The sequence below is a fragment of the Ictidomys tridecemlineatus genome, chromosome 5 (genome assembly GCF_052094955.1).
Source record: "Ictidomys tridecemlineatus isolate mIctTri1 chromosome 5, mIctTri1.hap1, whole genome shotgun sequence".
Classification (NCBI taxonomy): domain Eukaryota; kingdom Metazoa; phylum Chordata; class Mammalia; order Rodentia; family Sciuridae; genus Ictidomys; species Ictidomys tridecemlineatus.
The window spans coordinates 18789681-18806624 of NC_135481.1; the positions used below are offsets into that span (position 1 = coordinate 18789681).

Here is a 16944-nt window from a genome sequence, read left to right on the forward strand (position 1 = left end):
TAATACAATATTAAACATTTATGATCTAGGCATAGTGGCACACTCCTGTATAACCCCAGCTATTTGAGAGGCTGAGGCAGGAGATCACACAACTGAGAAACCCTATCACAAAATAAACTTTTAAAAGGTTGAGGATGTAGCTCAACGGTAGATTATTGCCTGGCATGTACAAGGCTCTGTGTTCTGTCCATAATACCACAACAAATCAATATATAAACATTTATGGAGGGAGAATAACAGTAAAATGAACATTTATTAATCCTTACCATGTGTCAAGACCCAGGCCAAGTACTTTTTATGGATTGGGCCAAGTACTTTATATGGATTAGTTACTCTGACCCCATTAGGGTAATAAGCAATATTGTTTCCCCACTTACAGACTAGGACACTCAGGCATAGAAAAAGGTCAAGGACCTTGCCCAGGGACCAGCAGCAAGTAAGTGAGAGCTAGGGTTCAAACCCAAGGCTGATTAACTCTAGAACCCATTTTTTTTTCCTGTGCTGTGCAGCCTTCATTATTGTGTACCAGGTATTGTACCTAACACTGTCTCATACATTTCTTATATAATTCTCACATCAACCTGTAAGAACAGTCTCAAACAGGGCATATGATATCTGAACCATTTATCCTATTTTGTGGTTCTCTCCCATGTTTCAGCCAAGGTCTTTAACAGCAGAGTGGTTTGTCCAGCGGGGTCCCTTTTCCCACTCCCCAGCACCCACATAAACAGGAATCATGTGCTGGAAATGAAACCAGGTGGCAGAAGCAGCTGCACAAGCAAGAGAAGCCTGATCGGGTCCACATTAACCAGATGACAGGAGTGAGAGCCTTCATTTACAGTTCGGGGACCATCAGTGTGAACTGGGATGACAGTGAACCTGAAATAAAGGTCGTTGAAATAAGACTGATTTTCTAAGGGAAAGTGTTTCCTTATTGTTTTTCCCTCTCACCAGAGAGGATGTGGCAGTCTTGTTATTCAAGTAACTTCAAACCAGTGGTCAAAACCATGAAGAAATTTCTGAAGGAAAGTGTGATTTTTCATAGTTTTTGGTGACCACTTTTAGTTTCCTTTTCAGATTTTTTTTTAAACATCATTACTGAGTCTGTATGACTATAGCATAATAAACAGAGGAGTACAATTTGCCCACAATGGTCGAGGGAGCAAAGTGATTTTATCATTAGAGGTCAGCTGTACAGTTATTTTTAATATGATAAAGTACTGTATGAATTTTTGCAATATGAAAGAATCTATGTTTAGGACAAATTTTTCTCATGGAAGTTCACAAACACTAACTTAACCTTTGGTTAAGTTATTTCTTAGCATTTCCATCTATAAAAAGAAAGTAATATTACCTATTTCCTAGGATTTTTGTGAGGATTAATTTTACATACACATATGGGATGGGGTATATTTCATGATAGAGTGCTTGGCTAACATGCACAATGAAATCAGGCTTTGATCCCCAGCACCAAACAAAATTCACACACACACATACACACACACACACACACATAAAATGTAGGGGAGAGCATGACACAAAGTAGCTCTCAGTGTAGAAGTAATTATTATCATTATATCATTGAATTTAGTGTTCTCACATGATATGGGTCTGGGAATCTTCCCTGAATTAGGACACTTGGCCTGTTAATCCAGGAAAACAAATATTCTAGACACATGCCTGACTCTAGCCTAAGATTAGAGACATAATCTCCCTTAGTGACCCCTCTGGTGCTGGCAGGAGGTTCATACTGCTGTAGTGCTTGTCACAATCTGTCTTTCTTTTTCAGGTGGTTAGCTCAACCAATGGAGAGCTGAATGTTGATGACCCCACAGGAGCGCACTCCAATGCACCAATCACAGCTCATGCCGAGGTGGAGGTAGTGGAGGAAGCTAAGTACGTTCATATGTCAAGGGGGTTCTTGAGTCATGGATTGGAAAATCTTTTCTGTCTCCTCCTCTCTGTGTACTGCTCATCTCAGACTTGGATTCTTCATGCTACTGTCCATAGCTTTCTTCCCTTGTTTTTTGCATGCTACCTTAAGGCTGCTGCTGCCCTTCTTTAGCTGTAATTTATGGGACAATAGTCAAATTTTTCTAGTCCACCTGGTGCAAAGGATATGATGAACTATAAGAATTACATAGTAAGGGCTACAGCAGATAGTAGCCATGAGCCTCTGGGAATCCTAGAGTTTCATACTTCCTATGAGGGGGGGGAAAAAACCTGTTAAACCATGAACTGTGCTGAACAGCATTAAATTTTTGATTATTGGCCAACAACTGTGGGTGTTCAATTCTGGAAAAAGGGTTTCAGGGCTCTCAAATGATTCTGGACTCGAGACATTAAATAAATAAAGACAAGAAAAATAGTTTGCACCTGTGAGTGTTTTGGAAAGGAAGGGAAATGACCCTAATCCCAAGAAGGTGAGGCAGTTACCCTCATGCCTTTTTCTGCTTCTCTTGCATGTATATGTCTTGCTGTGCCCATATCACCAGTCCCTTGGTGCTATCTGCATGGTCTGTGTTTAAACTCTTAAATTCTGGGATGGAAGGTGAAATAATTGCTGATTCTGCTACATACGCAGCATTTTGCCACTTCTTTCCCTTTTTTCTGGGAGGGTTATGCCAGCAGACCATTTTTAGTAAGGAAACATACCTCCTATTCTCAGGAACTTTGGCCATGTTTGGGAACTCAATTTTTCTTCCATTCTCCTCAATAAATATTAAGGTATTCTTACCTTCTGGGTTTTAACCCTGGCAGCACTTTGGAGTCACCTGGGACGTGTTAGAAAATACAGATGCCTGAGTCTGGCCCTAGAGATTCTGATTTGTTTATTGGAATCTGGTCTGAGCATGAAAAAATTGAAAAGTTCATGTAGTTCTAATGTGCAACCAAGGTTAGGAACCATCAGGCATGGTCTGATCTTGAAACAGCCATATCTATAACCACCTCTACCCCCACTCCTAGTTCACACTTGTGGCTGTTGCTTTTAGAAGTTCTACTCTGAATTTAATATTATACTTTGAATACAAAGATCAAATGGACTTGAGTCTTATGATATGCCCAATATAGATATATTTTTTGAACCCATTCATCTCATTTCATTTTGGTAAACGTGTACAGTAATTGTGTATGTGAATATGGTGTTTGTGTCTTGTGTGTAAGATAGAGGGCCATTCATATAGAGTTCAGTTTGGTGTATTCTGTTGTGGTAAAATCCAAATTCTAGAATATAAAGAGAGTTTAAAGTCTTCCCATGCAACAACAAAGACCACTGTGCATCTTTACCACCAGTTCCAGGTTTGGGCCTTCTGAAAGGTGTAGAAGCCAGAAGAGGAGCCATTGTATTTGACCAGTCTTCCAACAGCTTATGGAATAGGGCATTTTGTTTGCTATTTCCCTGATGATTTTATGTGCTACTAATCCATCTTGTGTAGGGAACTGTCAGGACCCAGCCATATGTTGTTATTCTTGGCCCTCTGGGGGGGGTGGGGCAGGGACCCGGTAGCCATGTTGTCTATTTGCTTGATCATTCTCCTGGGAAGAAGTCTCAGCTAGAGAAACATGAGGCGTCTTGAAAAACCCTTCATTGCACGCAGCTGGGATGCCATTTGTTCATGCAGCCTGTTTATTGGGTAAGGGGCGCTATTGCCTATATTAAGATTCATCTTGGGTATTGGGAGACTGTGTGAAACCTTCACTTCCAAGCTTTTGAATTTAGGTTCCTCATCCAACTTGTTTTCTGTGAAAAGATAGGATTTTGGTTTTTGTTCTGTGAGCAAAATGAACATTTAGCTTTCTTTTTTCTGTTAGCTGCAGGACACATGTCCTTGTTTAAGTATGGTTGGAAGGGTGAGGAGGGCAAGCAGGTTTTCAGTTGATTTTTTGTTATATAAGTACACAGGCATTTCAAGTTATCTAGACTTCAGCCGTGACCTTATAAACCTGAACCTCATTTCTCCTGAGAATTAATAAGAGTAGATTTAGGCACTTCTCTGGTAGTTATGACCACAGCAGTGACCATCCTCCCTCTGGTTCATCTGATAAGATAAAGTGTCTCTTAAACCTTTTCTCCCTCTCTGGAGCAAGAGTTAACTGTTAGTTGCTTTGGTCAGGCATGTTGCGCTTGTAGAAAGCGAGGGACTTCTTTTTCCCTCAGTGTAGGAGAGGATAGCTCAACATTGTACAGGAAGACCTCGTGCGAGAACCAAATAGCTCAAGTGAGCCTGACTGAGTTGTTACAGGCAGGGTCATTTGCTCTTTCCCCTGCCACCTTCCTGAAAGTTGCTCAAGAAAGGCTATCCTGGGACTTCTGCCAATTCTTTCTGTTTTGCCTTCCTCCTAAGATCCACTTCCCACCTTGATGCTTCTGTCAGGCTCCTGCCCCCTCAACTTTAATGTGGAAACAAAGTGGTCTACTCAGCCTACCTCAACAGGAAGAAACTAAACACAGACACATACTGCATGTTTGCATGGCTCACAGGGAGTCGCTTCCATCTCATCTTTGTGGACTAATATCTCTCTTTCTTTCTTTCTTCCTTTCTGTGTTTTTCTCTTTACATACTCTGTAGCTGCCTGAAAATGCTCAACCTGTGGTGAGTCCCTCTCTCTAGTCCACATGCAAGGGCAGCGGACCAGACTAGGCTGGGATTGGCAAAGCCAAACAAAATGCTTTAGGAAACATAAATGGCTTCCATATGCCTCCTGTGCCATAACCACCCAGACTGGGGAACTAGATCTACAAAGTAGGAGTGGGACAGGCCTACACCCAGAAATTAATCTGTTCCTTCTTTCTTTTTAAACCTACCTCATTTTTCTCTGCCACCTCTGCAAATAACATTCCACATTATCCAAAATTGTCTTTTTTTTATTTTTGGCAGAGCAAATTTTCTCCCAAAATAATATGGCCAGGTATTATTAAAGGGAGAGAGACTGAGGTTAAAAAAAAAAGGTTAATATAGCAGTTGTTCAGGTATCAGTTGTTCCCTTGCCAACCACAAGGATTGATGTTGTTGCCAGATAATTTCATATTCTGCAATTGGATTTCTAACTTGGAAATTGGCCACTCTGGAAAAAAAGTATCTTTTTTCTTTAGCTAATTCTTCCATCTGTAGAGTGGGAGTCTCAAAAAAGAACCCCTTAGGGAAAGATGGACATTTTATTGATGTTGTTTTGGGGGTTATTTGGTTTGTTTTCTGTTCACTTTCTTTATTCCTATGAGAGTATAGTAGGCCAAGGGCTGACTCAGCTGATGGAAATATTGGAGCCTGTCACTTCTACTCTCAGAGAAGGCTTCTCGAATGCTTTCTTGGCAACAACAGGGGGTATATATGGAAATGGAACACCTAAAGGATTCATTATCGGTGACAAACATTCTTGCTGCAAGATAGGGAACCCCCTAGCTCTCTTCCTGGACAATGCTTGTGATCTTCCAGGTGCTCCTGAACTTGCTGGTCTATTGCAGTCTGGAATTGAAACTCTCCCACATTGCCTTCATGCATAGGGCCACATTCTACACCATGATAACAGCCTGCTGGACTCTGACTACCTCATTTTTATTTTCTTCAGTGATTGGGTTGGGCACTGGTTTCTGATCCCTAATTGTTCTAGGCCAAATTGCCCACAGGGCTTTCCTAGGGATGGGAATGTATTAAAGATAACAGTTGGGTTTTATGGAGGTAGGATTTATATTCTTATGGTTTCAAAGAGCACATTTGGCCTATTCGTTTTGCGAATATGTGTCTGTGTAATCTGACATTGTTGTGGTCTATATTTTTCCTGTGAGATGTCAGTCACATGATCCTGGTTGAAAATTCTTGCAGTCTTGTTGTGCTCATCAAAACTTGTACTTGGGCTGGGCATGGTACAGGGGGGTTGCAAGTTCAAAGCCAGCCTCAGCAACTTAGCAAGGCATCAGGCAACTCAGCAAGACCCTGTCTCTAAGTAAAATATAAAAATGGGCTGGGGATGTGGCTTAATGGTTAAACAGCCCCTGAGTTCAATCCCTGATACCAAAAAGAAAAAACCTGTACTAAGAACTCTAAGTTAGAGTCTCAAGGTCTGCCTGGAGAGATAAGACATGATATTAGGTGAAATAACAAGGAATTCTCCAGTACACTTACATTATCATTCCTAGAAGGCTGAAGGGGCCAAGAAATCACTGTGAATGATCAAGGAAGACTTCATGGGCATAGCAGAACTCAAGCCAAGTTTTAGAGGAAAGAAAGAATGTGCAGGTATGGCAGAGAAGAGGAACATAGCCGAGTAGCTGAAGAGAAAGCAGGACACAGTAAGAGAGTGATATGAAAAGAGTAGTTAATCAGAGAACTGCGGGAATATTGCCTGATGGCTCCTCAGGAGTCTTAGATCAGTTTTTGCTCTAGCATGTTAAGAACATCTTGTTATTCAAAGAATCAACTGGAAAGGAACCTAAGACACAAAGGTATTGATCACCTGGCCTGATTTTCTTCTGAAAATAACACACTGGTATGAAGTCACTCAGTGGACTTAGTCTGGAGTCTAGCCCAGTTTAATGGGTCCTGTTGCTAGTCATTACTGCAGAAACCAAACAATTAAAGAGCAGGATGTAGGGCCTACTTCCTCTTGAGTGGAATTGTTAATAGCTTGTGTTACTGCTGAAGCTTTAACTATAATAAAAGTAAAAAATTAATCTAGGGCTCTAAATTTAAAATATTGCAGTTCCTCTGAAGGACGGCTCACAACACTTATCCACTCCAGCGATTGCACACTGCACATCAGGTTATGGTATACCAGATATTAATTTGTTAGGTTTGTCTCGAAGGAGGTAAAAGAGAAGTCATTGTACAGTTTGAAGTGGACCAGTATTTCAAACATTTTTTGATTCCTTTTATTTATTTTTAATTTTTGTTTATTTATTTTATACTTGGAACTGAATCCAGGAGCACTTTACCAGTGAGCTATATCACCAGTCCTTTTTACTTTAAGATAGAGTCCCACTAAGTTGCTGAGGCTGGCCTTGAACTTGGGATCCTCCTGTATCACCTTCCTGAGTTGCTGGGATTATTAGGTGTGCGCCACCACTCTTGACAACTCCTTTTATTTAAAAACACAAAATCATCATTTTAGCATCCTCCAAAGAAAATAAGAATAGAAATTAACTTAAAAGTTAGTTGGGCTGGGGTTATGGTTCAGCAGTAGAGTGCTCACCTAGCATGTGCGAGGCCCTGGATTCGATCCTCAGCACCACCCACATACAAATAAATAAATGAAATAAAGGTTTTTTTAAAAAAAGTTAGTAATACCTGTGAAAATCATGGTTCAAAAGGATCAGTAAGACTATTGAAATATTAGGGATCCCATGAGATTAACTTTGCCTCTTTAAATATTGCTGGACATTCAACTTGGTCTTACTCTAATATACATACACACACACACACACACACACACACACACACACACACACAGAGAGAGAGAGAGACAGAGACAGAGACAGAGACAGAGACAGAGAGAACAAAACCAGTTTTTTTCTTGAATTCTTTCTCAGGGTTTCCACTGAAGACTATCTTAAGCCATTAGAAGTGCTGGTCATTTATATTTAAAAGAATTTATTCTGTTCTCGAATCTGTATGACACTTTGGTTAGTGATTATATTTGCACCCATTAATGGTACTTTTTTTTCCATAGGAAAATCGCTTTGCTATTTGTTATTTTTAGTTATACATGACATTAAAATGTTTTTGACATATTACACATACATGGAGTATAACTTACTCAAATCAGGATCCCATTCTTGTTGTTAAACATGATGTAGAGTTATACTGGTCATGTATTCATATGAAAATAGGAGAATTATGGTTTATTCTACTGTCCCATTAGTGGTATTTTAAAATGTCATTGTTATGCTCGAAGAAAATTTGTTAGGAAACTCTCCTTTCCAAAATTTGCAAGTTTGATTAATTCAGATATGGTTAAAGCACATCATTTTCTGTGTAAATATTTATTTCTGCCTTCTAAGGAACGTTCTCCAAGTTTGTTTTGTTTCATTTTGGTTTTGGTACCAGCGATTGAACCTAGATGTGCTTAATGCCTGAACCACATCCCCAGTCCTTTATATTTTTTTTTAATTTTGAGACAGGGTCTCACTAAGTTACTCAGGGCCTTGCTAAGCTCCTGAGGCTGGCTTTGAACTTGAGATCCTTCTACCTCAGCCTCCTGAGTTGCTGCGTCTCCCAAGTTTTTATTTATTTATTATATGGTGCTGAGGATTGAACCCAGTCCCTCACACATGCTAGACAAGCACTCTACCACTGAGCCACAACCCTGGCCCTCCAAGTTGTTAATAACTCCATCAGATGTAGTAATACCACAGAATATAACTAAAACAAGAGGTAATCTTAGTTAGTGTGGAGAATTTTGGAGTATGGGAAGTGAAAAGTAATTCTATATTTCCTTATCTATATTCTTGGCATTTATCCTAGAAGGATTATGCAAGAGACTTAAAGGTAGTTTTCTCAGAAAAGCTTTTCTTTCAAGGATCCAGCAAGTCTGAACTACACTTCGAACTTCACTCCTCTCCATCATTTGGCATTATTTACTCATCCACTGCCTTCCACCCCTCACATTCTCATTTCCCATGTGTCAGTTCCTTGTAGAGAGCATATCTTTTGCCACTAGCATTGCCAAAGCCCCCATCACCCCACTCTGGATTGCCAAAGCAAGAGTGATGCTTCTTAAGCCAAGGCTGGAGTGAGGAAGGGATACTGAGGCTTAGGGAAGTGCCAGAAGTGTACCTGTTCCCCAGGAGATGGCATGAAGGGAGTAGGCCCCAACCTCTACCCTAAACAGGGTTAGTTCATAACTACATCTGACACAACAGCAGCAGTCTCAGGAAGCTAAATAAGGAGTAACCTGCAGCCAGAGAACCTCCTGAGGATCAGCTCATGGGCTGAGGCAGTGGTCTCCTCAGAATGAAAAGAAGGCTGTGCTGGCCTCAGGAGATAGGGGTTCACAGTTTTTGTTTAAGTCAGGGCTTCTCCTGCTTGTGCCAGGCATCTAGTGGGGACAGAAATGGGGGTTGAGAGAATCACGAATCCTTTTCTTGGTTGCAATATGAGACCTTCTCAGAGCTCCATACATTCTAAGGGATTTATTTGCATTAGTTTAGCTTTCTTGCCCACCAGCTAGTGAGTTGCATTAAATAATTTTCCCTCAATATCAAGGAGCAGAGAGTGCAGGCTAATTTTATGCAGCCTTGAGGACCCCCAGCCTCGTTCTAGATAAAGATGAGGCATGTGGGTTGAGTTTTAGACTAGGAAAGACGCTGTCATTACTCTTCTTTCAAAAAAATCCATGTTTCAGCCCAGCCTGACCGGTAGCATTTGAATAGTTATGTTGGGCAGATTGAAATTAAGCAACTATTTCATTTGGCTTTCCTGGCAGACACTGCCTGCTGCCTCCAGTCGGCGCCCTGTAGATGGTGGGCGGCCTGTGGGTGGTGGGTACCAGAGAGGGAAAGCCCACTCTGCAAGAAACAGAAGCAGGCAGAGGTCTCCTGGAAACTGCAGACAACTAGCACTGATTTGCAATGTTCCTTGTGCTCCAGGTGCTGCTGTTTCTTTAAGAGAAAAAGGAAGAAGACTGCTCAGCGCCATAAGTGACCAGTGCCTCCTAGGAGTCCTCAGGCCCTGGGGACTCTTGACTCGATTGCACCTGCAGCTCCTGCCATTTCTCATTGGAAGGGACTCCCCTGTAGGGGAGGGTGGAGATCCAAACCAAAAAGAAGAAAACAGATGCCCCAGAAGGAGCCAGTGCGGGCAGCAAGGGCCCAGTGGGTCAGTTGCTGTCTCCGCCTGTCTGAGGCTCTGAGCAGGTCCCAGAGCTGCTGCTCCTCCACTGCTTGCCCTTGGGGCTACCTGGTTGACTCTCCTGCCCATTGTTTACAGTGAAGGTGTCATTCACAAAAACTCAAGGACTACTATTCTCTTCCCTCCCCTTCTACTTTACTCCTGGTTCTTGCCCCACCCTCAACCCTCTCCAGCATCAAAGCTAGTGAGCTAAATGCTGTATCTGTAATAGGAGCTCAAGAGGCTGGGGGTGTGGCCAAGAAGGTAGCAGGAAGATGCTGCCTGGTCCCAGAAGATCTTCTCCACTTCCCAGGAGTGCCTGGCAGTATGGCTTCCTCTCCCTCTGAGCAGCCTACAACCCAGCTGGCCTTAGGGTTCAGGTTTCTTCTTCCCTCCCTCCTATGAAGTTACACTGTAGGACACAAGCTGTGAGAAATCTGCAGTCTACTGTCCCCATGTGTTGGTGTTCTTAGCTTTTTTGACAAATTCCTTTCTCCAGGCAGTAGCAGAACATGCAAATTGTTCTGAGCAAAGGAAAGAAAACTGACTTTATTGCACTTTTAGTTTTGTTTTAGTTTTTTTTAACAAAAAAAAAAAGAAAGAAAAGAAAACATGGCAGATGCATATTGTGTCTGTTTTTTGAGGGGGTTTTGATTTTTTTTTTCTGTTTTGAGGGGGATGGACCAGCCAAGCCATTCAGAGAAAATGTGGGTCCAGAGGACATTCTCAATGGAAACCGTTTGATCAGCAGCACCCAGAAGAGAAGCCAAACTCTGTGTCATTCTGAGTGAATACTCAGGTTGGCAAGAAAACATACTTGAATTTTATTCATCTTCTCAGCTGCTGAAGAATGTCCCTACCAGAGCCTCTTTACCTAATCAGCCTGCAGTTTGAAATCCTAGCTCTCCAGGATGGAATGAGCAGCAAGTCAGACTGTGACCAGGAGACAGCTCATCCCAGTGAAGGAGATGCTTAACAAAAAAATATCTGAAATGTCTGTTTCCTCCACTGCCAGGGACTTCCTATTATAGCCATGTGACTTTTTGGTGACAGGATTAGTGATTAAACAGCCACCTCTTTATTGCCACTATTAAACAAAAAGAAGACAGTGAACCTGCCTTCCAAATGCCAGAGAAGCCTCAGGATGTGGCATCATAGGGCCAGGAAAAGCAAATGATAGTGTGTCCTGTCTGCCCCAGTGGCTGAGTTATTTGGTCTGGACTGCCTTATCAGAAACCAAGCCCATGAAGTTCTTTTTGAGCAGGTCCATAGTAGCAGGCTTAGAACTCAGTGCATGGGGATGCAGTGAAAAGGAGGGTAAGATTGTTGGTGCTGGAAAATTCCAGGAAAAAGGGGCCTGAATGAAATGTCTAAAATTATATTCTCAATGGGATATAGACTCCTTCCAGATAAGATAGTCGAGCATATGAGCTTGTATTCCCAGTACACCCTCTACCTCCCACCTCCCACCATGATCTAGTCACGTGACTTATTACCAAAAAGCATCTAGGTTTCCCATCCTCTGTTTGAAAAGTTAATGTGTGAAGTTAATCTTCCCATGTTAGATTTTCATTCAAGTTTAGTGGCTTTTCAAATGACTCCTCTTTCCAAATGTGACAGAAGAGAAAGGGTGATATCAGGGAAAGTGGTCTTGATCTGGGAGTAAAGAGCTAACCGTGAAGAATAATGGCAAATGACTTGGTGTGGTGATTTGTGGTGCAAACCACAGAAATCTTCACCTCCTGGCTTGAGGTGTAGGGGCTGTTTTTTGGACTGGAATTTCGGGGATTCTGGTAGTTGGTATTTCCTGACAAGTCCCTTGATGTACCCCATGTGGAGCAGAGATAGCAGCATTCACATGAATCAGACTTACTGGGCTTCACCTCTTCCATTAGACCTTGGCTAGGGAAAAACATTTCACTGGCTTCAAACCTGCTTAATTTATGTAAAGATTGTAATCTCTCATTTTTTGAAAAGAAATGTTACTGTATATGAAACAGAGTGGCAGGGAGAGGCAGTGTCTATACCCATTTCCCACAAAGATTTTGAAGATTGGGGTATACTTCCTTGCCATTACCTAGTGGTTGGAGCCCATCACTAAAATTTAGTCTCTCATTTGGTATTTGAGCAACTCTAACTTCCTGTACAGAAAATTTAACTTCTTCACCCCTGTATAGAAATGCCTTACCTCTCAAGGGAGGGCAGGGGAAATAGTGGCAAAGCCTGGAGCATCTGGGCACACTGTATCCCACAAAGTGCCTCCCCCACCCCACTTCCACAAAACAGCTTGGCTGCAGGGCAGGCTGCCTTTACAGCTGGGTCTGTGGCTTTTTTTTTTTTTTTTTTTGTCTTAAAATTTTTTATAGGCTAGCTCTTGAGGGGTTGAACCTGAGCAGTTGGTGGTGGGAGGGTGTTGTGTGGGGGGGTCCTTCCTGATGCACTGTTCTCACCCTCTAGCCCCCATAAAGCACTTAGATATTGGTTTCTGAAGAACCCCGGGTCCCTTTAGCATGCAGGGTAATGGTGATCCTTCCAAGGCTATGACACTCCAAGGTGGTCCCAGACCTGAGAGATTCTATTATTCCCTAAGAAAAACAAACCAAAACAAAAACTGAATAACCAAGAAGCAATTTGGCCATCAGTTCCAGCCCCGCTGGTTGCTGCAGTTTGGCTTTATGTCTCAGCCAGATCCTTAAAGGATAGTCACTCCTTCCCTATATCCCACACCCTCCAAATCCACTTGTTCTAATTTTTTTTTTTTTCTGGTTCTGGGGATTGAACCCAGGGCCTTATGCATGCATGCAAGGCAAGTACTCTACCAACTGAGCTATATCCCAAGCCCTTGTTCTGAAGTTTTTAACTTTTCTCCTTTTCACTCACAGCTATGATGCTAGAGGCCATTTTCTTTGGGATTGATGCAGTTTTTTTCCCCTTAAAGCTAACTGAACATCTGTTCATAAAAACGCATTAAGAGTTATCAGCCAGGTGCAGTGGTGCACTTCTGTAATCGCAGCCACTTGGGAGGCTGAACCACGAGGATCACAGGTTCCTGGCCAGCCTGGGCAACTTAGACCCTGTCTCCAAAAGGCTGGGAGTTTACCTCAGTAGTTGGGTGCCCCTGAGTTCAGTCCCAGGAGTTCTCTCAGGCTCTCCTCAGACACTGTAATCTGAGTGGATGAAGTCAATCAGGCAGGATTCCACTAAGTGTACTCTACTTGTGACTGGATCAGGACTTGTTCCTGTGCAAGCTAATCATGTAAGGGGAAGTGAGTGTCCCAGCAGCCAGCATGCGTTCATGACTACCTTAATTAACATTCTTCTTGGGGTCTGAATGGTGTAAACAGGGTCTAGGAAGGTATAAATTGGGTGCCTAGGTTAGCCTTCCATTAAAATTGCATTTTACTTTGGAATGGGTGAGCTGCAGGAGACAGAGAGATCCTGAGGTTTCTAACAGAAGTGTTAGTTTCCTGTTTATTTTCAGTGAACTCCAAGCACATATAAATAGTCCCTGCTCATTGGCCAATTGGGGTTTCCATCAGCCCTAAAGGAATTTCCAACTTAGTTCACTGGAAATGTATGCTGGTAGTGCTTTTTTCAGTGTTAGTAACAGCCTTTAATGCCAGAAATCTACAGTATGCTAAAAGTGGTTACTAATGAACTTTGCCTTAACTTTTTGTCAATGAAAAAGATATAATCCATTCCACCTCTCCATGAGCAAGCATGGCCTGCATTTCTCAAAAATAAGAAAAGGCATCCTAGAAAGCATCTCCTCAAAAGAACTTGATATTTCTTCTTAAGCATCTCTCCCAAACCTACATGCCTCCTGTGTCCTAGCTATCCCTTCCATTTTCATATTTAAGCCAGTTTTCCATTCTTCATTGAGTTACCCTGACACTGTTGTCTCTAGTGTCAGAGCCATGCTAAGGCTAAACTTTCTCCGATTGGGAGTTTGCAGGGCCAAGTAGCCAGCATTGCCTTTGCTAGGCCACTACCATCATTGTCCCAAGATATGCTGATGAATTCCAGAGACCCTTAGGGAGCCAGGATAACAGGTACTCTGTCTGGATTGGCCCGTGTGGGTGACAGGCACTGGGGTTCTTGGCTTTGCAGACTAGGGAAGTCCCATGTAGAGGTTGATAGCAGCAACTCCTGTGATGGGCTGTTAGAAATCAAATTGGGATTCCTTTGGGTTGGGGTGTTTTGTTTTTTGAGGGGAGAAGGTTGGTTCGTGTTTCTGCATAAGAAAAAGAAGTAACTATGGCCCCTCTGTGGTTATATAGTTTTTGAGCAGTGTTTTAGCCACCAGTCGTGAGAGTCTGACCCAGTAAGCAATCTTAAAAAATGTTTTTCCTGATTCCTTTTGCAGGTGAGTAAATGCAAAAGAATAGGTTTCTCATTGTATTCTGAATAGTAAGTAGGTCCCTGAACATAGGTAATATAGTTGACATATTTCTTAAAAACCAACCAGGAAATCCACTCCAGTATTTGTAGATCAGCATACAAAGCAAAAAGTAAACATGTACTCCATTTTTTTTTTTTTTGATTACCAAATTTGATGTCACAAAGAAACCTCAGTTGTGTGGACAGAGTTTCATTTTTTCCTCTTTTATTCACAGTCACTTGCTAGTGCCATTACCACCTTCAAGGTCTCAGAGCAAAGAATTATTCACAGTAATAAATGGGGGTACAGTGCAGTCATTCCAGTAACCTGAACAAGAGGACCACTGTCCCAACTGCCCCCAAGCCCCTCTTTCAGGATAGGTGAGACATTTTCAGTGTTCTCTTCATGAGCTCCAGACCAAATCCCAGGCCAGCCCTTGCACCAAAAGGCTTTTTGGAAGGCTTATCAATCTGTTAGGAATGTTTCAGGAAAGATGAGCCATTTCTTTGGGGGGAAATATATTTACAGATGGGCGTGTGTGATTGCATGTGTGTGTGCTCATCTGTATGCATTTCACTTTCATAAAGTCTCACCACCCAGGCTGCTGGGAACCTTGTGTTCCTGGGTATTCTCAGAGGTAAAGCCATAGTGAGCTTCTAAAATCAGTGTCTCAGCAAGCTGGCTCTGGGAATGAGCCCCATTTATCAAGCAGAAGAGTAACAGCAGAGAAGATAAAGAGATGAAACCAAAAATATAAACTTCCCCCCAATGGAAAATAATGTTGATTCAGCAATTCCCATTGAAGATATTACATACTCTAATTTATTATATTATTATTTGTTTCTTCAATCTTTGCCCATTGTACTCTTAAAAAGATGTTGGGATGTTGATTGCAATTTTTTTTTAACTAGATAATGTATAAATCAGCTGAGGAAATGAGTTTTAATTGATGTGTGAAGGTGTATGAATATTAAATGCCTTGTTTTTTTACTTTTTTTAAGTATGTAATGTTTCATAAATCCTGGCACTGGTTGCAAAGCTCAGCTGTGAAGATGAAACTTGTAGTATTTTAAACATGAATGTCAATTTCAAAATGTATTTGAAATGGTTCCTTCCAGAGATTTGTAGACCATTGGGGAAAACTCCTCTGCAGAGGAAGTAGCCTTCTTTGGAGAAAATGGAAAATGGGTCCTGATAATGTTATCTCGGAGTGGCCCATTTTCTAGGGCACCATGGAAAACACAAATGTGATCTTTAAGTATACCTCTTTCCCAGTTTGGGGAGGAAAGGACTCAGTTTGCACCCTTTTTGTATGTAAAATAAAATGTCTTACCTTTCTAGACTACTTTTACTTGTTTGTTTGGTTCATTGATTTATCTGTTTTTAATGCCCTATAGCTCACTTCTAATTAGGAATCTTAGGCTAGGACTAAATTTGATGTGATTCAGTGCTCCCATGAACAAAAATGCCAGATATGTAGGCATTCTTGCTTCTTTCTCTTGGGTTGAACATTACCCTCTCTGTGAGTCACTTCAAAAGCAAGTATTCCTGGGCTGGGGATGTGGCTCAAGCGGTAGCGCGCTCGCCTGGCATGCGTGCGGCCCGGGTTCGAACCTCAGCACCACATACCAACAAAGATGTTGTGTCCGCCGAGAACTAAAAAATAAATATTAAAAATTCTATCTATCAATCTCTCTCCCTCCTCTCTCACTCTCTCTTTAAAAAAAAAAAAACATCAATAGTCCAAAGTGATCAGAATGGGGGTAAAAATTGCAGAATATTAAAGGTCAGTTAAACAACAAGAAAGGTATAAAAATGTGCTTCATTTAAAGGTGAAAATAAAAAGAAAATCTTAAAAAAAAAGTATTCCTAGAACTTAAAGAAATTCTTACTCAGCTAAGTTCCTGTATCCTATGGTTCTCAGATGGTAGAACACCCAGAAGTCAGGTTTTACTTTGTAACAATTTTTGGAAGTTTTAGAATTCTGCACTACCAATGAGGAACATGTGTTTTAGACAGAAGATATCCATTGTGCAATGTAAAAGAACATGCATACATGGCAAACAAACTGCCTATTAATGTGATTTATTTTTTCAGTGGTAGGCAAGTAGCAGAAAACATGTATAAAATTATGAGGGAAGCTTCATGGTAAGGGCATTTTATCCATCAACTTGATTTCTTTTTTCTTTTGAAAAGGGGTGGGGGAGAGACTGCTTTTATGCCACTTTAGCCTTAGCTCCTAATGTACAAGACACCTCTTTGAACACATGGTTTAGTAAACCTTTTCTCAGTGGCTATAGGTAGGGTTAGACCTAGGAATGGGGAAATAGACAAACCTTCATTCCACACACAAAGACAGGGGTGGGAAGGTGAATTTGGAAGATCGTTGTCAGTATTAACAATTTTATCTTGAACAACCTCCACCGGATTGAGGTGGTCTGGATTGAGGTGCAAGGAAATAGCAAACATCATTTGTGTTTATAAAGAGAACAGTCTTGAAGTTCTACAACCTGACTACAGTGACATCAGTTGTAAGGAAAGGACAAGTTAAGGAATTCAGGTGGCCATGCATAATTCAATCAAGTCAGTACTTCAGGCCAAATTGCATAATTCATTTATGGAAGTGGAGCCATGCCTACAATCTGGATGATGACAAACTAGAATTTCTAAAAAGTTAATACCATTGGTTCAAATTTTAGAAAGATACGTGTCTGTTATATTTTTCTAGGTATATAAGAC

General features: G+C 41.5%; 1 protein-coding gene across 11 annotated transcripts in view; it reads left to right on the forward strand.

Annotated features, from left to right (window-relative positions):
- The window catches only part of Csnk1g1 (casein kinase 1 gamma 1), a 153885-nt gene extending 138335 nt beyond the window's left edge, over positions 1–15550 (forward strand). For 9 of the 11 annotated variants that reach the window (XM_078048904.1, XM_040274161.2, XM_078048901.1 and 6 more), the window contains 3 exons: positions 1790–1896; positions 4572–4595; positions 9584–15550. In XM_078048904.1, coding sequence (XP_077905030.1) covers positions 1790–1896; positions 4572–4595; positions 9584–9638 — 186 coding nt within the window. In that variant the 3' untranslated portion in view covers positions 9639–15550. The remainder of the gene's footprint in view (positions 1–1789; positions 1897–4571; positions 4596–9583) is intronic. The other 2 variants (XM_013360145.4, XM_021727407.3) reach the window with 1 other exon arrangement.
- Positions 15551–16944: the final 1394 nt, after the last annotated feature.